General features: G+C 41.7%; 1 protein-coding gene across 1 annotated transcript in view; it reads right to left on the bottom strand.

Moving 5' to 3' along the window:
* The window catches only part of PITRM1 (pitrilysin metallopeptidase 1), a 44113-nt gene extending 20464 nt beyond the window's left edge, over positions 1-23649 (bottom strand). The window contains exons 1-15 of the mRNA XM_073334464.2: positions 23378-23649; positions 20488-20590; positions 18868-18974; positions 17908-18059; positions 16195-16309; positions 16024-16120; positions 15365-15525; positions 14049-14175; positions 13299-13387; positions 12469-12597; positions 9940-10053; positions 9406-9502; positions 6712-6846; positions 4850-4988; positions 3246-3362 (exon numbers count right to left, since the gene is read on the bottom strand). Coding sequence (XP_073190565.2) covers positions 3246-3362; positions 4850-4988; positions 6712-6846; positions 9406-9502; positions 9940-10053; positions 12469-12597; positions 13299-13387; positions 14049-14175; positions 15365-15525; positions 16024-16120; positions 16195-16309; positions 17908-18059; positions 18868-18974; positions 20488-20590; positions 23378-23430 — 1735 coding nt within the window. The 5' untranslated portion in view covers positions 23431-23649. The remainder of the gene's footprint in view (positions 1-3245; positions 3363-4849; positions 4989-6711; positions 6847-9405; positions 9503-9939; positions 10054-12468; positions 12598-13298; positions 13388-14048; positions 14176-15364; positions 15526-16023; positions 16121-16194; positions 16310-17907; positions 18060-18867; positions 18975-20487; positions 20591-23377) is intronic.
* Positions 23650-24312: the final 663 nt, after the last annotated feature.

Raw genomic sequence — 24312 nt, 5'->3', positions numbered from 1 at the left:
AACAAAGCAATTTTCAGCCCCATTTTCTTTACTTTATTTTCCTCCCCCGTTTTAAGTAAATTGGGGGGAGGGGTTGCTTGTGCTGAAATGAGAGAGAAGCAGAGGTGGCATAGAGGTGACAATAGAGCAATGTGTACACAAAGAAGTACGCTTACTAAGGAACACTATATAGCACAATTGCATAAGTCAATATCTATCAAAACTCAGGGAACAGCATGACTGAGACAAACCCAAACATTTCTGAACTCTGATGGCCTGAAGTAACTCAATTTTTGCATCAAACTTTCCGACTGCCTTTAATAGTCAGAAGCTCTCACATGCTCGTCTGGGACCAGAATTTGATCCTTCAACATTTTTTTAGAGGCAGAGGTGCTCTCTTATGCTGCTCTAGTTATAAAAGTGTTTTCTAATTATTATGTGTTACCACAACAATGTATGTTGACTAAATTATGCATTAGTCTCAATTATGACATTTAAATTTTGAAAGAAATACCTTTCCATTTCTCACCAGAGAAACAGCTGCTTTTTGGAATTCTGCCCAGTGGTGATATTTAGTGGATAGCCATTGTAATTTTTACATTCTGTACAGGTTCCTGTAATAACTGGGAGATTATATTCACTTGCTAGCAAGTGGCAACAAAAGAACAGCTGTTCAGTATACACCTATTAGTTTTTCCTCTATTCAAATTTAGTGATTTCAGTCTGATGGATAATGTTTCTTACCACTTTTAGTTGCTAAAGCAGCAGATTCTGTTCTATAGCCTACACTAACAGATGACAAATCCAGGCAATTTGGGAATCTGAGATAAATGTACTTCTAGTTCATTTTGACTGCTGCTGTCAAAGGCTGCTGTTTTGCAGAAAATCTCCCACTGAAAATTTTGTACAACTCAATAATACTTTCAGGATTTTGCTAAAATTAATCTTTTTATAATTAATACAAGTAATCTACGATTACTTGTTCTCCCTCGATTTAGGGGTATGGAATAAAAGCCTCAGTTCGAACCAAGTCCCTGACTCCCTCAGGAAACCGATGGGCAAGATCCCCTGGGAGAATAACATGAGGGGGAAAGGAGTCCAGGAGAGCTGGCTGTATTTTAAAGAATCCTTATTGAGGTTACAGGGACAAACCATCCCGATGTGTAGAAAGAACAGTAAATATGGCAGGCGACCAGCTTGGCTTAACAGTGAAATCCTTGCTGATCTTAAACTACAAAAAAGAGGCTTACAAGAAGTGGAAGATTGGACAAATGACCAGGGATGAGTATATAAATATTGCTTGGGCATGTAGGAATGGAATCAGGAAGGCTAAATCACACCTGGAGTTGCAGCTAGCGAGGGATGTTCAGAGTAACAAGAAGGGTTTCTTCAGGTATGTTGGCAATAAGAAGAAAGCCAAGGAAAGTGTGGGCACCTTACTAAATGAGGGAGGCAACCTAGTGACAGAGGATGTGGAAAAAGCTAATGTACCCAACGCTTTTTTTGCCTCTGTCTTCACGAACAAGGTCAGCTCCCAGACTACTGCACTGGGCAGAACAGCATGGGGAGGAGGTGACCAACCCTCTGTGGAGAAAGAAGTAGTTCGGGATTATTCAGAAAAGCTGGACGAGCACAAGTCCATGGGGCCGGATGCGTTGCATGCGAGAGTGCTAAAGGAGTTGGCGGCTGTGATTGCAGAGCCATTGGCTATTATCTTTAAAAACTCATGGCGATCGGGGGAAGTCCCGGAAGACCGGAAAAAGGCTAATGTAGTGCCCATCTTTAAAAAAGGGAAGGAGGAGGATCCTGGGAACTACAGGCCGGTTAGCCTCACCTCAATCCCCGGAAAAATCATGGAGCATGTCCTCAAGGAATCAATTCTGAAGCACTTAGACGAGAGGAAAGTGATCAGGAACAGTCAGCATGGATTGACCAAGGGAAAGTCATGCCTGACTAATCTAATTGCCTTCTATGATGAGATAACTGGTTCTGTGGATTAAGGGAAAGCAGTGGATGTGTTATTCCTCGACTTTAGCAAAGCTTTTGACACGGTCTCCCACAGTATTCTTGTCAGCAAGTTAAAGAAGTATGGGCTGGATGGATGCACCACAAGGTGGGTAGAAAGTTGGCTAGATTGTCGGGCTCAACAGGTAGTGATCAATGGCTCCATGTCTAGTTGGCAGCCGGTATCTAGCGGAGTGCCCCAAGGGTTGGTCCTGGGGCCGGTTTTGTTCAATATCTTCATTAATGATCTGGAGAATGGTGTGGATTGCACCCTCAGCAAGTTTGCGGATAACACTAAACTGGGAGGAAAGGTAGATACGCTGGAGGGTAGGGATAGGATACAGAGGGACCTAGACAAATTGGAGGATTGGGCCAAAAGAAATCTGATAAGGTTCAACAAGGACAAGTGCAGAGTCCTGCACTTAGGATGGAAGAATCCAATGCACAGATTAGGGACTGAATGGCTCGGCAGCAGTTCTGCAGAGAAGGACCCAGGGGTGACAGTGGACGAGAAGCTGGAGATGAGTCAACAGTGTGCCCTTGTTGCCAAGAAGGCCAATGGCATTTTGGGCTGTAGAAGTAGGGGCATTGCCAGGAGATCATTCCCCTCTATTCAACATTGGTGAGGCCTCATCTAGAGTACTGTGTCCAGTTTTGGGCCCCACACTACTAGAAGGATGTGGAGAAATTGGAAAACATCCAGAGGAGGGCAACAAAAATGATTAGGGGTCTGGAACACATGACTTATGAGGAGAGGCTGAGGGAACTGGGATTGTTTAGTCTATGGAAGAGAAGAATGAGGGGGGATTTGATAGCTGCTTTTAACTACCTGAAAGGTGGATCCAAAGAGGATGGATCTAGACTATTCTCAGTGATAGCAGATGACAGGACAAGGAGTAATGGTCTCAAGTTGCAGTGGGGGAGGTTTAGGTTGGATATTAGGAAAAACTTTTTCACTAGGAGGGTGGTGAAACACTGGAATGTGTTACCTAGGGAGGTGGTGGAATCCCCTTCCTTAGGGGTTTTTAAGGTCAGGCTTGACAAAGCCCTGGCTGGGATGATTTAGTTGGGATTGGTCCTGCTCTGGGCAGGGGTTTGGACTAGATGGCCTCCAGAGGTCCCTTCCAACTCTGTTATTCTATGATTCAATATATTGCCATATATATGAAGCCTTTTGATTTCCCATTCATTCTACTTCTCAAAGTAAAATGTCAGCAAATTAAACTGTTTCTTCGTTTTATAAAAGATTTAAGTTCACTAACCTGCAAATGTCATCTCCAGCTCAGTGAATGGGATTGTGGGCTCAATATCAGATACTTTTAGAGCTGGGAGACAGGAGGTATCCTGAGGTTTGCTTTGAAGAGCAATTAATTCCAAACCTAATAAAAGCAGAATATTAAGATTAATGCTTAAAGGTTTCCAATAAAAACTATCAAAACCCAGTGAAATTATGTAGCTAAGGGGAAAAAAAAAAAAAAAAAAACACATTTCTGTGACAGATAAGAGTGATACTTCCCATTCCCAACAGCTCCCGCAAACTATTATAATCACTGTATTTTATTGAAATGCACATCAGAGGGCATCATAGAAAATCCATCATCATCCTAACAGGATAAAGTGTTTCTATCTCCACCCTTTAGGATAGCTCATGATCCAGAGATTAAAATATTTAACAGACACCTACCAGCCAGATGTCAAAGACCTCCCGCTAACAGCAAACTCCAGGGACGACAACACAGCTTTCAGGTGAAAAAGGTCAGTATCCACCTGGAATTCTTACCAGAGTGCTCTCTCTGGACCTTGCTACATGTTGGTTGGCTAAACCTGTTAGTCTGTTTGAAAAACCTCAACCTCTATCTTTTATATCCACCTCTGGCTAGTGGTTGCTTTAAAAAACCTCAAGTTCACCTTATAATGTAGGCGATCTCACCTAGCTGCTAGAAAGCTGCTCTCCCTTTCCCAAGCCCAGAACCTCCAGGCTACTCTGATGTAGTATCTCAGCTTCTCTACTCTTCTAGATTTTGTTTCTTTTTTCCTCAGTGAATACTTTATAGTCTGCCCTACTGCTGATGTTTATAGCTTTCCCAAGCACCAAGGCGTGTAACTGACATGATGTTTGTATGTTTCACAATTGCACACAGATTCCAAGTCCTGTTAATTTCATTTAGGAGCTGCTTGAGTAAGCTACAATGTTAGAGAGACCACAATCTGCAGCCTGAAAAAGACATCATTGTATCAGTTCACATTCAGCCTAGAACAATAAAGAAAGCTCAAACTTTTCGGAAGTGCTATATAGGTCTTCTCAGTTGGTCATACAAATTTCCCTCACAACAGTGATGGAACTGATGATACATGTCTGCTGTCCTGAGAGCAAGTTCACTACATGTTTCTAGTATTAGCAGGTTAATGTTAAAAAGAACATTGCCTCCCCCCTCTCCTCCAAGGCTCTGATCAATTTCTTCATTTTTTAAGTGAAGAGTACTCTAGATAGTCTGTATTCACAAAAAGAAAAGGAGTACTTGTGGCACCTTAGAGACTAACCAATTTATTTGAGCATGAGCTTTCGTGAGCTACAGCTCACTTCATCGGATGCATACCTCTAGATAGTGGAATCTATTGGTGATGTCTTTAACCGTACAGTTGTCTTTTACATGCACATTTGAGCGCACACAGATTATTTTAAAAAAAAACAAACAAAAAACCCACACACACCAGTAAAATCTTCCACTTTCAAAACAAATGCTGATGGACTTTTGGTATCTATATATAAAAGAACTATAAATATTCTGTAAGTGACAAATAAAATAGCTGATTGTCATTTTTTTAAACCGTTATCAGAACTAAAAAAGCATTACAAGATGCTAACCTTTTTCATACGTTTGTTTCTTCTCTTCTTCAGAAAGAGCATTAACTTTTTGTTTCAGTTTTTCGGCTTCCAATTTTGCTTGTTTTTCATAGTAGCTTTCATCTGGACTCATCGACAGAGTCAATCTATGTGGATTATCCTGTACAAATACATTCCCATAACAAAATATTAGGTTTAAGGACTGTTTCTTCCTCCCTTTCATCTTTAGATCCCTAGATTATTGCCATCACCAAGCAGACATATACCGAATGCATATTATTTTGCTTGCATATCATTTGAAGCCACTTAAGGTCTCATTATTTCTTTCAGTTAAAATCCTACCCTTTGATACATTAATAAATAAGGGGTAGAAAAGGATGCACATAGCCACAAGCATGAGCACAAGCATCCCTCTATGACACTTGAGCAGCCAGCATCCTTCAATGACATATTGGTCACTGGTCTAATTAAATCAATATAAAATACACCAGTGTAACTTTCTCACATAGACAAGGTCACAGACATGAATGTCCTAGAAAATAACCTAATTAACGTGCTAGGATAGTTAGAGCAGCCTAATTAGACCCTTTCCCCAGGCACTTCCCACTGTCTACCTAAGAGCAAGAGCTCAGAGACTCCACGTGAAACGGAGCTCCAAGCCACAAAGAGGGTAGATGCATCCTATACAGCCACCTGAAATCCTGCCTCAGAGGTGTAATGAATAACCCCAGTTCTCCAGCCAGGGAGTCCACCTGCAGTGTGCAAATTTTATAATTGCTATTAAATTCTTTGTTTTCTACTCTGAAGCGGGGAGCTGATATATTTACTGTGAATTTTAACCTTACAACTCAAATAGTTTCTATTTTATATAATATTGGGGAGGCTAGTAAAAGGACACAGTGAACATGAAAACCGTCCATTTAAAATATTAGTTTAAAAAGGTCAAGATACACTTGCTTCTGGGGAAGCAGCCCAAACCATTTCCTCAGAGACAAAAGGCAAACTGATATTTCAGCAGGTGTCAACAAAATTGAATGGACTATCACCTTTAGCCTCATCTCTACTTATGGCATCAGCACCATTTGAAAGACAAAAGATGCATCATTGAACTGGGAGAAATCCAGCCAGACTGCTGTAAGCATATGGTGAGAGCCTGTGTTTTGCCTTTTATTTCTTTGTAATCAATTCTGACTTTTATGCCTTATTAATTGTAATCACTTAAAATCTATCTTTCAGTAGTTATTGTTTTATCTAAATCAGTGTGTGTTTGGATTGAAGTGCTTGGGAAACTTCATTTGGGACAAGAGCCGTGCACATCATTTTCTATTAATGAAATGACAGATTTTCTATGAGCTTGCACTACACAGAAGGAAATAGCAGGGCAGTACAAGACGCACATTTCTGTGGACAAGTATCGGATTGGGAATTTGCTAGTGTCATTCTGCAATACAATTCAGGAATGGCTGGCTAGGAGCACTCATAACTTAGATGGGAATAATTTACATGCTAGAGGCTGTGTGTGAGCAAGGCCAGGAGTGATTGCTCTCACAGCAAAGCAGTGTAAAAGGCACCCCAGGACACAGCTGTTCAGCAGGCCAGACTGTACACTGGGCAATGTCACACTTACATTTTGCCCAGAGAGTTCATGTACGCACTTTAGTTGGACATTTGGCAAAAATGGGTAGTAGCTTCATTTTTGAAAGGTTTAAGGTGTATATGATGAATGGACTCCATCTGTTAATGCTGACATTTAATCTACCTGCAATACTGGGTTTTATAATTAGGAAAAAAATCAAGAGGCCTAAAGCTAGTACTATTGTCACAGGCTCAAACAGTGTGATATAGAAATTAGTATTAAAAGAGCTTTTTCTTTAGTCTCTTACCTTAAAATACTGTTTAACTTTTTCTTGAAGAAATGTTGGGTTGTCCTTGAGGTGCTGCCTGAACTGAGTCACTTTGTCTGAAATCTTCAAAAGTTCCACAGGGTCTCCTTCATGATTCCAGCAGGAGGCTATGTACTTGAATGACAAGAAATTAGATAAACATAACATTTAACTGAATATACAGGCATTTCATGGATTGGTATGCATATTCCATAACACACACATTACCAGTCCTGTTTATATATGTATAGCAGACAAGCAACACTTCAGTAATACCGCCATTTGATATGTACATAAGGTAAAAGTGACAATATTGTTTGTTAAAAGAGACATCAGAGGTTAATTCCCTCCCTCCCCCTCAAAAAAAGTTACCTTGGCAGGCTCCCAATTTTCTAAGTTTTCACCTTAAGGAGTCTTTTCACATTTCTCCCCCTTAGCCCAGATCTCACCCATCCCCTTACTTTTTAGAATACACAAATATTCAGTCCAACTGGGAGGAAGGGCATGAAAAAAGTAAAATTGAACCAGAACTTTCAAGAGAGATCAGATTCTACAGTCAGTTACACATTTGTATGAGTTTTTCAGCCTAAAGAGAAAACTGTGTTTTTACATAACTCTGTTATGCGTTTAAATGGGACCACTGTTAACATAGATAAGATTTTATAAGCAGAAGTCTGCTGAGCCTTTTTGTTTTGGAGGTTTTGTTTTCGTTGTTAGGACTTGTGGTATGGGAGAAGTTATTAATTTTAAAATTTGTGAAACTACTATTGAAAGTTGATCAACATACTATACAAGAACCTGAACTGAAGAGATTGATAGTTTCTGTTCAGTAGAAGAAACATTGGGGATGGGGTGGGGGAGAGAGACTTGAAATAAAGTACACTACAAAGCAAATGTTAAATAAACGAAGAAAAATTGTTCTTGAACTGCATTTATCAAAATTATGTTTTCTACAGTTCTCCATTCTCATTTACTGAATATATGTTTATATACACACGTGTCCTAAGCATATAACAATTGTCAAAACTCTAAAAAATATTTAAGAATTCCGTGGGAACTTTCTGTTGCAAAGAACATTATTCTCTCTCATATATCAATTGAAATATCAACTGAAAAATGGGTAGGTTAGGTCTTGGGCAGAGGTAAATTTTTCTACAAACCTTGGAACAATAACAGTCTGTATTAAAAGAATGCTTCAAGATTTACCATTACTCACTCATTAACTTTGATCATTCTAGCAACAATTTGACAAGTTCAATGTGGCTCTACAAATGTCAAAAAAAAATAATCAGACAAATTCCTCTCTGACTGCATTCTAAAACTAAAGTGTTCCAAGTTCAATAAATTTAACTTTTGCTTTTTTGTCACTGTTGTAACAAGAAATTAACAAAAGAAAAGCGAGAACTCAGTTACTGTACTGAACTTCCCGAGTTAAGTTCTAGTGTTTTTAAACTACCATCCCTAGAAAATGAAGTTATTTCCATTTTTATTATTAATAGAAATATGGAAAGATTAATATGGGATCTCACTGCTGGAGACTTAAGCAGTTTCTTTTAATAAAGTACATTTCTAGAATATTTTCTTGAAGAGATAATCCTCAAACTTTGAATTAATTGCTTGCAGGTCTTATCAATTAAAAAGAGGGTTTTTTGCAGCAGAATTTAATCAGACAAGCTGAAGACATTTTTGAAAAATGGTGATCACCTTAGTGAGAAACTTATAAAGCTCTTTTTGCCAGATGCTAACTTGAAAAGAACAATGAGACATTTTAAATTGAGTTTGATTTGATTATTCTATTTCATGCATTTCTCTTGCTGCTGTCCCCTCCCCAACTCTCCTGGTAATCCCACTATCCCACTATAGAAGACCTCCTAAAATGCTCACTTCCTTTAGATCTTAGGGAGGTCCACTGGTGGGATTTGCAGGCTGGAGAAAGCATGGAACTTGGATTACATAGTGGAGAATGGGATATAAAGAGTCCCAGCAAAGTGCGGGAGGGTACAGTGGTGAAGACAAGAAGGGTGACAGCAGAGTGAGGGATAGTGGACACGTGGAACACAGGGTGTAGCAAAACGGGGGAGAGTAGAGGAGTTGATCATTGGGAAAAGCAGAATGTGAAATATTCCACCTCACCTGCAGATCCTATAACTCACAGAGCCCCCACACTTGACAAAGCTTAGAAGGCTTCTCAGGGTTCCTAAGAGCCACCCACATTTTCTAGGGGGCTCATCTCTACAATTGCTTCTATGTGGAAATTTTAGGTAAATATTCAAGCCAGTGCATATTTTCATGTTTAAACTATGAACTTTAATTACAGCAGCAAAACTAAGTACAGGGGACCAAGTATTCAGTCATTATTTATATAGCGCTATGGGGTACAAGAGGCCTTACAAATGTGTAAGTCCATGCCCTGAGTTTACAAGCCCAGGAGAAATCGTTACCCAAGCAAGCAATCCCAGGGGACCTAATCATGTAAAGATTAGGGGATTGAGCCCTAAATTAGACAACTAATACAAAGTCTAATGACAACAGACCTTTGTTGATATTGAGGGGAACAAAGGAAGGAAGACAAAAAAAAAAAAAGATATTTCAGGAGAATGTCTGCATGAGAAAGGCCTTGCAAAATCTGACCCAGAATTCTAAGACACTGCTGAAAACTGACATTGTACCTATACAGAAAAAAGGAGCACTTACTGATGTCAGGGCAAGTCCAAAACTTGTAGACTGATGCTTCATCTGGATTTCAATTTTGTGAAGTAGGGCTTCAATCCTCTCTTCCTCAAATCCTTTCCTTTGGGGAAAGTTTTTGTTTTGTTTTTTTAATATAGATATAGTGTGTGTACATATATACACATACCCCCACATCCCCGAGAGAAGAACGCATGCACCCATTAACACATGAAAATGAATTATAGTATTGATGAAGCATTGGTACTTAGTATGTACCATATAGAATAAAACCAATATGAAGTATGATCATATTGTGTCATTTAATGAAATAGCACTATTAACTCCGAAATATTATGGTGAGGGGCACACTATAGGACAAGTATTTAAGGAAGCAGGGAGGAGAGGGGCAATAAATAAGATTAGTTCTTAAAAGTATTGAACCATTGGAAATTGCTACTTTAGTGTAGTTTTCATACATTTAAAAATACATATTTTAAAAATATACTTCTAGTAATAGTTTTTGGTAAAAGAATACTTCGAGAATTTAACATTACTCACTCAATAACTTCATCTATTGTTCTAGCAGTAATTTGTTTGATGGTTTCTATGTCTTTCTCAGCAATTCCCTGCAGGCCTACACTGAAGTAAGCCTCTTGCGTGCAGCCATTAAACCTAGAATTAAAAAAACATTTATTCCACTGGTAGGTACTGAAACTTTGACACAGAACCACAGAAAGGTTATAACTAGTTAATGAATGTAAAAAAAAAAAAAAAAAAAAAAAAGTTAGAATTTACAAGATCTAGACTAAGATGGAAAAGAAAAAACCTAACAAAAAGGCAAGGAGCCAAAATCTTCAGCTATTTATTTTTCAGTCTCAGTAGGAATGGTACATGGTTTTTAAAAGTTTCAGCCATAGTTCGAACTAAAGAATGAAGAACAGCTACAGAACCAAAACTAAAATAGAAAGGACTGAAAAAATCTTGGAATTAATCTGTATTAGTGTTTTCAAATACAGAAGATTTTTCTGTATTTATATTATTTTCTTTTGATAGCAGACACGAAGAGGAAAACTCTTTTTAAACCAACACGTTCATTTTACTTATGACAGTGAGTAGAAGGGGTCTACAATTTAGTCTTCAAATAGCAGTCTTTGAAAATTGAGTGCAGAGATGATATTTTGGGGGTTCCATGTTTGTGTCTCAGTGACTCAATAGATTTAGGGAAACTGGGATAAAGAAATTGTAGTCCAAGTTTTCACAAGTGACTAACTTTAGGGCTCAACTCTAAAAACCTAAGGTCCCATTTCCAGAAGTCCTGATCATCCTACAATTCCAACAGCAGCCAATGTAATAGGAGCTGTAGGGGTTCAGCACTGGTGAAAATCAAATCCCCTGCACTTAAAATTTAGCACACCAAAACTGAGCCACCCAAATTAGAGGCCATTTACATTTCCCCCACCCTCCTAAATGACTTGTCAAAGACCATAAAGTGATCCAGAATTCAGAAGTGTCTAATTCTCCGACTTATGCTCATTCCTCTAGACTATTACTCCAGGGGGAATTGTGCACCACTGTGCATGCGCAGAATTTATGTCCTCCGCAGACTTCTTTGAAACACAAACACTCAAACCGCCCACCCCCGCCCCGCAGATCCCCACTCCCCCTGCACCTGGACCAAGCCGAAGAGCCATCCACACCTGGATCCCAACCCCACTGAGCCCCACTCCCCCAGCATCTGGACCCTGCACTGAGCGCCCCCACACCCAGATACCCCACTGAGCCACGTTTATCCAGATTGCCCCACACAGAACCCTCATCTCACACCTGGATTCCCCACACTAAGCCCCTCCATATTTGGATCCTGCCTTGCTGAGCCTGCCTGCCCACATCTGGTGCACCTGGCACAGCTGGGCAAGGCTCTGGGGTGTTTCTGGGGCAGGCCCAGTCCTTGCGCTGTGTCAGGGTTGGGTGCAACCTCGCCACTGAGTCTGTATCCCAGGGGGAGCTGTACAGTGGCCTCTCCCCCCAGAGCCATGCTGGAGCCTCCTCTTTTATTTGAGGAATAAAATTTGCAGAATTTTAAAATATTGTGCACGGAATTTTTATTTTTTTTGGCACAGAATGCTCTGGGGAGTAGACTACGCTGCTTCTTAACGTTGCACTGATAGATACATATAAGCTAAATTGGAAGTTACCAATGAGTTTCTTGCCAAGAAGTTGCACATTAACCTAGTAGGTACTAAATACTGTCATTTTAATTGGAATGAAGTGTAATTATTTAAAACATTAAGTACTCAGAAATGATTCTACCAGCAGTTATACACATGGGTATCTTTACTCATATAGAGTCCCATTTCTCTGTTCAATATATTACAAAACAATATCTGTACAATGCTCTATGTCTACAAGAGACTTTTGGAAATGCAAGGTAACTTAGATATTGTACTATGAAAATCTGATGGTATTTCATTATACCAATAAAGATGTGTTTGTGACAGTCTTCATAGTGCACTAAATCAATCAGAAAAAAAAAAAAGCACCATAAGTAAATAAAAGCCTATCAAAGATTAAATTTACTGACTTTTCCGAAGTAATCCTAAAGCACTTAAGATGTCAAGATAAAATAGTTTTGGATATTGAAAAAAAATACTTTGACATGCGAGAGACTGCCACAGGGTTTCAATCCACTTGCTCCAGTGTATAGAGACAAACATACATCTGAAAACAAATGTTTAAACATTGTATGCAAGTAATTGGCAATAGCAAAATAGCAACATGGATTGTGAATTATGGGCCTTATTCTCAACTCCATTAAATCAACGTAAGTCAAGAATAAAACTATTTGTGTATCTTGCAAGGTCAAAATTTACACTTGAAGATACTTCACTGTTCCACTATGGAAAAGAGTAAAATACACCAGAAGATTCTTGTATAAAAATAGCCTGAAAATAATAAGAGTTAGCTTTCTCCCCACCTATCCTTCGATTTATTTTTTAAAAAAGGAAGTAATTTTATAACAAGAGCAGTATCAACGTTACAGGAGTTATTGTCATTAAAAGGTGATGAAAAGTGAATTGCGACACTTACCCAACATCAGGAGAAAAGTCTGTACCAAGATTGGCCTCAAGTAAGGCTTTGTAGAAGGGAGAATTAGGTCCACCAACCAACAGGGAAGACAACAGGTTAAGCGTGAAAGTTTCATAAGTATCTGTAATGCTAAGTAAAAAAATAAGTTTCAAAAAAATCAGTGTTACAGCATGGTTTTCTTTAAAATGGGATTGTGGGTATTATGTATTATATTTAAGTTATTGTTGGTATCAAACTACAGGGTGTGGGCTGGGAAGTGTGTGTGAGGGGAAGAGCAGAGGTTTTTGTTTTGTTTTTTAAAGTCACTGACAGTTGTGCACACGCAGCTTGGGATCCTAGAGTCAAACTGGGTTCTTTCCACCTGCTACATCATTGCCAGTCAAAGGTTTTACTGGTTGAATTAGGCCCTGAGGTACATCTGGGCAACCCCATTACATGTAATAAGTCTGCCTAGATGCAACTCATTAGCATACAGTGAATCATTGGTCCCTAAACACTGGTCCGCAGAATACATGGTATTGGCTCTTTATTTCCACCCGCTAAAGTGAAAGACAGTTAAAAATACATTATTGCTTTCTTAACATTAACTGCTCTACATAAGAAATTGATGTAATTGTCACAGGGATGTTAATTTAATTGGAAAAGGGAGAGAAGGGAGGGCCACACAGTCATGATGGGATGTGAGGTGACCCACACTATGAAACAAATTTGAGAATCCTTATAGTAAACAATTTTGATTACGCTCATGGTGAAATAAACTCTTAGTAAGTTCCTGATTTAAAGGAATAAGCATGATTCTTCTGTTGAAATTTCATTTTCAATACACTTACTCTGTCAGCAAGAAGCTAACACTGATAGTTGTCTGCTTTGTAGGGTCTGCAGCAAATGAATCTGAGCCACATTTCACATGATGCTCTCTCTGTCAAGTATAATAAATAAGTAACTAGAGGCAGTAACATGATTTAAAACATTAAACTTGAACGGAAGTTAATAATAAAGCATAATTTGTGTTTCTATAGTATCTTCCTTCTGAGGATTTTAATACACTTTATAAACATTAATGAGTTAACTTGTAAATTCATGAATACATTATCCCTGCTTGTTATCACCCACGTGAGGTAGGTAGTATCTCCATTACAAGTGGGAAATTGAGAAAGAAAGGGCCAAACAAATCCTGCCCTAACTTCCATCCCATTTGCATCCTGGTTGCAAATTAAAGCAGGAATTGGTCCAGAGAACAGAGCAAGCTTCTGGCAGAGCTAGGAATTAAGCCCACATCTCCTAACTCCCAGAACTCTGTGTCAATTGCTAGATGGATAATTCTCTAGTTAGTGAATACAGTGTGGCAGTCTTCAAACACTGAGGGATCATTGAGACCCTAAATATAACAGTATACAGATCCTAGAAGTCAATCATTTAAATTTATCATAAGGCCCAAAAACTGTTAACACTTTTACAACCAAACAAAATGTGTGAGTGTTCTATAAAAACAAACAGTAAGTTGAATAGCATTGCAGAGCAGACTCAATATTTAAAGTAGTGCAATACAAAGGCTGGTTATATATTTATCTTTTACTTACAGGCTTATCCCAGAGTTGCTGAACTGGGATGGCAGTATTTGGTTCAATTCTATGAAACTTAGTCAGCGCTTCTTCATGAATTTGTTTTAAATGCTGCTCCAATGGGAAGTTACCATAAGTGAAGAACCTGCATTTTAAATGTAAGATTAGGATTTAATTTTTTAGTCTGCATGCATAATACAGCAGCAATGAAGTCTGAATTTCATGCATCTTTTAGTGAGTTATATGCAGAAATGAGTGTGTCTTCATGGCCCCCAAACCTGTCAAAAATGTCACCAAAAATTCTGCTGCAGAAATGGAACTAGCACACACTAATCAGAAAGTTATTCAGAGCTGAAGATCCCATGCCATTTTCCAGTTTCATGCACTGAAGTCAAGAGCACTAAAAGCCAGCAGCTAGTTTGTAGGACAATCATACAGTACTCTTGGCGGGAAAAAGCTGCGTGTCCAAACAACCTAATCCCAGCAGGAAAATTCCCAAAACAATATGTTTTTTAAAAGAGAAGCAAGGTTATTTAGCTTCTTGCAATACAGATAAGATCGCACAATCCTTGCCTCAGTGAGGTTACAAATTTTGGCCTCATCCTGCAATTGGGTCCACTGAGGCAGATCCTTGCACTTGCAAGGAGCATTATCGATTGACGGTGGCTCCAGGAGCTGCCTATGCTGATCATATTGGATTATCAAGATCTATATTTAGACATGTTAGTAAAAGCAGGATGAAGAGAGAAACAAAACAGGGGGATGCGGCTGGGAGGTCATCATTGCAATAGCTTAATCAATTTCTCATGAAAGATGCTGGATTGATAGCCCTCTAAGCTGAATTTCTATTTATCCACATAATTGGTTCAGAAAAGGGAGAAGCAATACAAGTTTCCCCACTAGTACCCCTCAATTCTATCTGAAGGAATCACCTTTCAGTCTCCATGTCAAGTGAATTATTAGCTTCTATGCAGGCCTTGCCAAATATACCAACAGTTAATGGCTGAGCAATGTCAACACCTACCAGTAGGAATCCAATACCATTACCTCATGTCACACAAGCCACTGAAGAGCCATCAGATTATAACATCTTTCTGTGACTTCCAATGTGGGCTGGATTTGAATGAGTGACAAAATTTAAAAAAAAATAAACAAAATAAAAAAACCCTATACCCATTTATCCATTCTTGGGGCTATAACATTTTTCCTCACGCCTTACTTAGTAAACACTAATATAAAGTAAATACCTGCTTTAGTGCGAGAGACACAGGTAAACACATACACGGTTAACCCAGTATATCACCTAAGTCGTCAGCAACAACAATTTAAAGTACCTAGCATTGCTTGGATGATAATGAGTGGCATGGAACTGTTTAAGCTGTTCCCATGTAAGGTCAGGAATACTTAATGGGTCTCCACCAGATATTACACCATAAGTGTGATCAGGAAGGAGTTTATTCTGTAGGTGTTGTGAGAATAACCTCTCATTGTCTGTCTTAAGGGGAAAAAAAAAAAGATACATTTTAGCAAGCCATCGGAAGAAACTTTAAGATTAAAAATATTTAACAGTAAGACCTAATCTTATAGGCCTTACTCATAAAAGTAATTCTTACACAAGCATGTAGTCCACCAGTTTCATTGACTTTAATACAACAATTTTTATTAAAAAGTTTTTGTCACTTTAATCAGATCACTAGTGGCCTATTGCTGCAACATTATAATTCCAACCTTTGCTCAAAAGATAGGACAACAGCAAGATTCACTACTTAAATACTACATTTATATAAATAATAAGCTTTTCAACAGACTATCCTTCAAAATAAATCTTATTCAATCTATCTTCAGAAATACTATTGAGTATACGAGGTTAATAGTGGGGAGAGTAGAGCTATTCAAACTCAATGAAACTATGAAATTGCTAATCTGCAATCTCAACTATTTTAAATATTCACAATGCACTTTTATAGTGTTGATAATAAAAGCCAGAACTTACAAATGCCCCTTTCATTTCATTAAAAACAATTCCTTTGAAGACTAGTGGTGTCTGAGGATCAGTTGGATTCTCATGCTCTAACCTCCAACCTTCTTGCCTGTAAAAAAGTTTTAAAATTATAAGCAAGTCTTTGATTTTTAATGTTTATACACACAACTGTACAAGTCTTACCAGAAATCTAGTTGTCGCAAACATGGGAAAAAAGCAGCATCCAAATACACAGACAGGAGATTCTGAAAATCCTTTGGATTTTGTGTTGAAAATGGGTAGAGTGTGTAATCACTGGCTGTATACAAACAAAATCAAATATTAATGACCAAAGTATTTTAGGAAGTTTGCAGTGCATTTCACTTCCTATTTTTATTTTAAGTTCGATTGTCCAAATAATTAACTGGAACTGAGTAGAAGCTCGCTAATTTGCACACCCAATAACTTCTGTAGAATGTGATGGTTTCTCCCCACTCCTCAGCAAAGATCTAATACTATAGTAAGGAATTCATTGCTAAGACGGCTGTTTTGTAAAAGTGATGCTAACAGAACATTTACTTATATGCTATGAAATACCAAATAGTACACCTCTACCCAGATATAATGCGGTCCTCGGGAGCCAAAAAATCTTACTGCATTATAGGTGAAACCACGTTATATCGAACTTGCTTTGGCCTTGAGCATTTCCGTTATTAATAATCACTTCCCGCCCGACTGACCTCTCAGAATCCCCAACCGATCCAACCCCGCCGCTCCTTGTCCCCTGACTACCCCCTCCAGAGACCCCTGCCCCTAACCACCCCCAGGACCCCACCCCCTACCCAACACCCCTGCTCCCTGTCCCCCGACTGCCCCGCCCCCATCCACACCCCTGCCCCCTAACAGGCCCCTCCCAGGACTCCCACGCCCTATCCAACACCCCCGTTCCCTGTCCCTTGACCACCCCCCGAGACCCTGTGCTCCTTATCCAACCCCTCGGTCCCAGCCCGGCACCCTTAACACGCCACTCAGAGCAACGTGTTGGAGCCAGACGCGCCAGAGCGTGCAGCCCCGCCCCCCGGAGTGCTGCTTTACCGCGTAATATTTGAATTCGTGTTATATCGGGTTGCGTTATATCGGGGTAGAGGTGTATATGAAAACTAATCTATACTTGTCAAATGAACAAAATACATTTTATGCATCAGCACCGACTTGCTTGTTTATAAAATTCAACATTTTGCAATGGATCTCCCAGTCAATGTAATTAGAAAGGTTCAACAATATTTATAAATAACTATAGCAAAAACAAACAAACATGGAATTTAGGAAGTAAGCCGTAATCATAAAGTAAAAGATAATTAACAATACTGTATATGCCAGGGGTTCTCAAACTTCATTGCACCACAATGGGTGCAGGGGGTGGAGGGATGGCTCAGTGGTTTGAGCATTGGCCTGCTAAACCCAGGGTTGTGAATTCAATCCTTGAGAGGGCCATTTAGGGATCTGGGGCAAAAATTGGTGATTGGTCCTGCTCTGAGCAGGGGGTTGGACTAGATGAGCTCCTGAGGTCCCTTCCAACCCTGAAATTCTATGATACGACCCCCTTTTGACAACAAAAATTACTACACAACTCCAGGAGGGGGGAGCGAAGCCTGAGCCGGCCCGAGTCCCACCACCCCAGGTGGGAGGGGAAAGAGGGAAGAAAGCCAAACCCTGAGCCCCACTGCCCTGGACAGAGGGGGTGAGATGGGTGCAGAGCCAAAGCCTTGGGCTTCAGGCCAAGGTGGCTGGACTCGGGCTTCAGCCCCACAAGTCTAAACTAGCCCTAGCGACCCCATTAAAACAGGGTCGCAACCCACTTTGGGGTCCCAGATTGAGAACCGCTGAATTATACGCTCTTAGTTATCTTGAACTTACCTGTGAATGCATTCATGAAAGTGGACAGTGATCTGTTTAACATTTTAAAGAAAGGATCTCTGCAAGGATACTTCTGAGAACCACAAAGCACGGTGTGTTCAAGGATATGTGGAACACCAGTACTGTCCAATGGGGTGGTACGAAATTGTACACTGTAAAAGAATGCAACACAATAGTTTGTGACCAAAAGACAGCACGTCTATTACTTGTTTTGTAGTTTAGCCTTACGTGAAAGGCAGCATGCTTTAGTAACTAAACTAGTCTTCCAATACTGGTGCTGCTGGGAGGCAGAAACATCATATCTTTCAAGGGGAAAAAAAACAAGCTCACAATTAGAGGACTTTTGGGGGCTCGCCAGGAGAATGTATACCTTTTGGATGATATATGGTGTTTTTCCAGTGCATGATATGCGGTTCAGCAGACAAATTAAGTAGCTAAGGTTGTTGATAAAACAGCTGCAGTAGCTAACACCTATATAGTAAATGTACGTCCCCTTTTGACAGTGACTATAGCAATAATTGTTACTAACCTTACAGGTAAATTGTGTGAATTAAGTTTTTGACAACATGTGAAAACTGTACCACTTTAAGTTAAAAACAGCAGCATCTTCTTGCGTAGAAGCTCTTAAATCCATTTAAGAGGGTCTTACACCAACTTAGTTTACAAAGATAAGCAATCAACATAAGAGAAATTGATAAAGCACTCTGAAATGGATTTGATAGTATGAATTTTTCCTTACTGAAAAAATAAACTCATTTCACTAATTAAAAGGCAGAATTCAAATTAAGTTTTTCAACAGTTTTGGTAAAATAGGATTTTTTAAAATCTTGCAACTATGAGCTTCTTAAATGGAAAGTATTAGTAACGTTTGAGTAATATGAAGCTATATTAGCATTTGCAGGTCTCAGGTCGATCTTCGTATAGAAAGTGCCTTATAAATACTAATACTAAAATGAATACCTGAATAGATTATTGGAGTCCTCACGTGCCACATGCAAATATTTGGCTCCTGTGTTCTCATGACTAAGCTTCACTGCAGTTAGGAATAGCTCAGGAACAGCTTCTACCTACATTGGAAGAAAACTTCCATGTTAGTATTTATATAAATTCTAGGTAAAATAATTTGAGAACACTATGAAAAGAACCAGCTAGCCTCTGCTGCACATCAAACACTAGAACTGAATTAGAAGAAATTAAGGTTATGATGGAAAGCAAAAACAAAGAATTACATACGGAAGATTACACCACCATATCATTCAATATTATATTAAAGTCAGGCACATTCAAAGGATTAACAGTCATCCCACTATGTTTTACATGCAAGTATGCTTTACCTTCCTTGTCTTTGTTGTTTTATGTTGCAACCCTTTTTTGATATATTACAAAAAAGTCACCAATATTTTTAAGAAACAAAGTATTAAGGAGTAACATAGAAAAGCCTAGGATATTACTGTGTTCCCATTTGCTGAAAGGTGCACTGTTATGTACGCAGGACATTGACAGATACTTTCCACGTGCTATAAATGATTTTGCAAGACCATTTGCTGCTTATGTACCTCCATGTTTCTGAGAGCCAGATCAAGCACTTATACCCTCATCCTGCAGCTGGATTTATGTGTAGGTCCTGGCCCTCACACCCAAATGGAGTCTGATTAATATCAATGGGACTCAAGAAGTCACTAAATTGCATCAATTTCAGGATCAGATCCTTAGGTTGTAAATAAAACTTAGTTGGTGAATAAAACATTAGTGGTACGGGTCTATTTTTAGCAGATAGTTTTCATAGCATGTTGAATCAGAGGTGAATAAATACAAGAAAAGTAAATTAAACAACACAATTACCTGAAGGGCAGAAATTGTGTCAGAATTAGTAACCAACAATACTTGTCTGGTATAGGAAACAATCTTTGAACAATTTGGCCACTTGTATAAATTGTAAGGAGAAGATAAAGTGTAAATTCAGAAGATAGGGTACTGCGCTAAGGATCTACTTGCTATTACTCGCTTCAGCTCAGATCACTGATTTTGGTCAACTTACTTCCAACTCTATGTGCTAAAGTTTCCCCTCTGTAATATGGGGATAATGACAGACTTCCTTTAAAAGGATATCAGATTAAAAGAGCTATATAAATATTGCTACTTCCACTACAATAAATAGGGTATGCCTCCCCGACTTAAGAAGAGTTCATATTTTTGTAATGACTTACAGAAACAAATAGCAAAGAACACACAGTGAAATACAAATACTGACAGATGACTGAATGTTTAATATAATAGTTTTCAATGGCTTGAGTTTCTTCTCCAAAGTTTACATACAAGTCACTGTGTTTTCCTTATAACAAATTCTAACAGAATTAGTATCTTCTTTTAAAGCAGGCATTTTGTTTTAGCACTGCCTAAAGATTTTTGTCCACAAGAATATTTTAGCTGCTTCTATTTGATACTCAAAGCATATATGTAAATATTTACCCTGCAACCCTAACTCTTGGTCTCTTCTGCAGGAAAACATCTAACACTAAATTCTTTTGTCCAGTTATAAAGTACTCACAGTGAGAGATCGAGAAAAAGACAATACTGTACCTGGTTTACAGTGAACCCATGGATTTGTTCTCCTATCTTGTATTGTAGTGCTCTTTCATTTGCAGGCCCACTCTTCCACCTCCATGACTTTTGATTCAAAGTCCTGAAATAACATTTTCTTTTTGAAAAAAGATGCAACCGCAAGAGTAGGTTTCTCTGTACCTTATCCCCTTTCTGTGCTTAATTTTGGGGGTGGGGAAAAGGGTGTATTATTACAAATATTGCATTCTATAGACCAGTGATTCTCAACCTATTTACCATTGTGGGCCACATGTGTGTTATGTGGGCTGCATCCAATGCTACCAGCATGGCCCTGAGGATGTCACCTGGGCCGCAGCTGGGTGCTGACTGGGTTGCAAGCAGCCCATTGGGCACAGGTTGAGAACCACTGCTACAGACAAATGCCACGTTCCTACCTAGAAGACTTTTCAAGATAAAGTTGAAATTATTGCAAGATCGGAGCCTCATATGAACAGCCCCTCCTTCCCCCACGCACACAAAATTTCACTGACTTCAATGGGCATATGCCTATATTGAGCTCATTTCAGGATTGGGGCCTAAAACAAAAGAGGCAAACATTGGTTAGGGTGGGTGTCAACTTTAGGGTCTTGTCTATATTGGGAAAATTTCAAAACAAAAACAAACATTCCCATCAGTTCACCAAAGCCCTCCTGCAATCAAAACTCCAGAGGCCAGACCTATTTTTACCTCTGTGTTAGTTATGTCAGTTTTTCTTGCTGAACTGGTAGGAATTTTTGTAGATGCTTTCCAGTGTAGACATGGCCCAGAATTATGCAATATTTTAAGGGAGTAATGTGAGGACTGGGGAGAGCAATCAGCATCATTGGGTTATGTCACATTGATCAGAGTTATAGGAAGTAGAAGACTTTGAGTGAAGTAACGGTTTTGCTGGGGTAATATCAGGGAAATAAACAAGTTCTAGATAATAGGATGGGGGAGGTTGTGTGTCAGGGTAATAGTAGAAATGTAGCTGGGAAGGACAGTTAGAAGGAGGGACCACAGAGTGATTAAGATCTATGGAGCGTGAAGGAGGGGTTTCTGTGAGGCAGTGTCAAATGGATTATGACCTCACTAGGGGAGGTATTTCTGTAGCAGATTAACAGCAGGGGGTGAAATTGTGCATGTTGGTATAAGGACCCTGTGTGTAAATGAAGAGAGGGAGCATTATCAGGAGTAGGGACTGTGAGGGGGTCATATTAGAGACGGCCAGGATGATATGTTAGGATGTGTATGGACGAGGGGAATGTAAAATTTATAGGGGATAACAGGAAGTTTGGTACTGTAAGCACACAAACTGGGGGTGGGATGGGGAGAACGATGCTATTGGGGTGGTGGGGAAGGATATAGAGGGCTCAGGAAGGAGGATGATATGGCAGGTGGAGGAGGGCTACGAGAAGGATAGAGGGGATGTGTGGGGAAGAGGATAATATGGAAATATGTAGGGTTGGGAGAACGAGGACATGGGGTGTGCTGGGGGGAGATGTCTGGAAGAAAGGATGATATGGGGGAATATATAAGATGTGGAGGGTAGGGGAAAGGAGGGGATGTGGGGAGAAGGATGGTGTGGCAGCTGGGGGGGAAATAGAGGATGTGCAGGAGATGTCTTGAGGGGCAAATGCTGTAGGGTATGTGGTGAGGATAGAGGGGATATGGGGGTTGCTGGGGAAAGATGGATGTCTAGGGAGAAGAATGGAGTGGGGGGAGGATACAGGGGATTGGGGGAAGACGTCTGGGGAGACAAATGCTGTGGGGGGAGGATACACGGTGTGTGTTGGGTCTGGGAGAAGGGGGCTACGGAGACAAATACTGTGGGGTATGAGGGAGGATACAAGGGGTGTGGGGGGCTGGGGGAAGGGAGGATGTCTAGGGAGGCAAATGGTGTTGGGTAGGATATAAGGCGTGTGGGGAGTCTGGGGGGGATGTCTAGGGAAACAAATGCTGTGGGGGAGGATATGGGGGTCTGGGGGAAGGGGGGTGTCTGGGGAGACGAATGCTATGGGATGTGGGGGAGGATATACAGGGTGAGGGGGGTCTGGGGGAAGGGGGGGATGTCTAGGGAGATGAATGGTGTGGGGGGAGAATACAGAGGATGTGGGGTGCCTGAGAGAGACATACGCTGTGGGGGGAGGATATAGGGGGAAGGGGGGGATGTCTAGGGAAATGAATGGTGTGGGGGGAGGATACAGAGGGTGGGGGGAGGCTGGGTGGTGTCTGGGGGAGACGAATGCTGTGGGGTGCAGGGGAGGATATGGGGGGATATCTAGTGAGACAAATGGTGTGGGGGGAGGATACAGAGGGTGTGGGGTGCCTGGGAGAGACATATGCTGTGGGGGGAGGATATAGGGGGAAGGGGGGGATGTCTAGGGAGACGAATGGTGTGGGGGGAGGACACAGAGGGTGTGGGGTGCCTGGGAGAGACATATGCTGTGGGGGAGAATATAGGGGGTCTGGGGGAAGGGGGGGCGTGTCTGTGGGAGACGAATGCTATGGGATGTGGGGGAGGATACAGAGGGTGTGGGGAATCTGGGGGAAGCCTAGGGAGACGAATGGTGTGTGTGGGGGGGAGAATACAGAGGGTGTGCGGGGTCTGGGACAGACATATGCTGGGGGGGGAGGATATAGGGGGGATGTCTAGGGAGACGAATGGTGTGGGGGGGAGAATACAGAGGGAGGGGGGCGGCTGGGGGCGTCTAGGGGAGACGAATGTGTGGGATGTGGGGGAGGATACGGGGTGGGCCTAGGGGACGGGGGGGTTTCTGGGGAGGAAGATGCTCGGGGCGGGCGACGCGTGTGAGCCGGTGGATGGGGCGATCGGGCCCCAGGACCGCCGTCCCCGCCCTACAGCGCCCCCCGCTCGGCCCCTCCTCACCGGCTGAGGCTCAGCAACAGCAGCCGCCGCGCCGCCCGGTAACGGCCCCACATGGCTCAGCCCGTGACCCCCGGCGCCGGAACCCGACTGAGGCGCCACGCCGGGCCGCGTCCGGGCCTGCCGCTGCCTGGGGCCTCTGGCGGGGGCGGCTCCGCCCCGAGACCCGCCCTGCACCGGGCCCTCATTGGCGCGGCTGCCCGTGGCTCCGCCTCCCGCCGGCGGGGAGAGACGCCCCGGTCCCGGCCTGGGCCCGCGGTCGCCCCGGCGCCTCCGAGCCCGGCGCTCGCCGGTTGAGCGCAGCCCGCGCGGCAGCGACAGCCGCCCCGGGGCGCTCTTGTCTCGGGCTCGACAGCGGGAGGCTCCGAGCACGGTCACCTCGCACCCCCTTGGGGGGGCTCCCGGGCATTTCCCGCCGCGAGGCTGGGCTCGGGGGCGCCCGGCGTGGCTCCTCCGCGGGGTCAGCCCCGCTCCCCTGGGGCTGGAGGGCAGCCCCGCTCCGCTGTGCTCAGAACTAGTCACCTGGTGGAAAAGACACAACTTGGAAAGGCGCGGGGGGCGCTGTCTATTGTCAGGTTCGCAACTCCTCGCTCTGTCTATATCAGAAACGCTCATCATTGCCGCAGTCCGCCTTGGGTTAAAGAGACGGGAATATTCGGGAAGTCGCTCATCCAGTTTTGAACCGGCCACCCTCTTGGGGTGCTTTGTCCCCCAGCTGGTTCTGGCAAAGCTGGACATGGCTTTGTCCAATACCTGATCGGGGGTGGCGCACGTTTTAAGAGTGCCCCACTCAGGCACAACTTCACCTGCACCAGTCCACACGAGGTCATGGCCTCCAGTGCCGGTGTGCCCTTCCTGCTCCCTTTCTCCAGCCGGTTGGTGTGTACAAGGTGAGACTGGAGGAGGTGGGGTGATGCCACCAGGCGTGAGTCCATGTC

The sequence above is a fragment of the Lepidochelys kempii genome, chromosome 2 (assembly GCF_965140285.1).
Source record: "Lepidochelys kempii isolate rLepKem1 chromosome 2, rLepKem1.hap1, whole genome shotgun sequence".
Classification (NCBI taxonomy): Eukaryota; Metazoa; Chordata; order Testudines; family Cheloniidae; genus Lepidochelys; species Lepidochelys kempii.
Note: the sequence above shows the minus strand (reverse complement) of the source record. Positions and strands in the feature narration are given on the sequence as shown.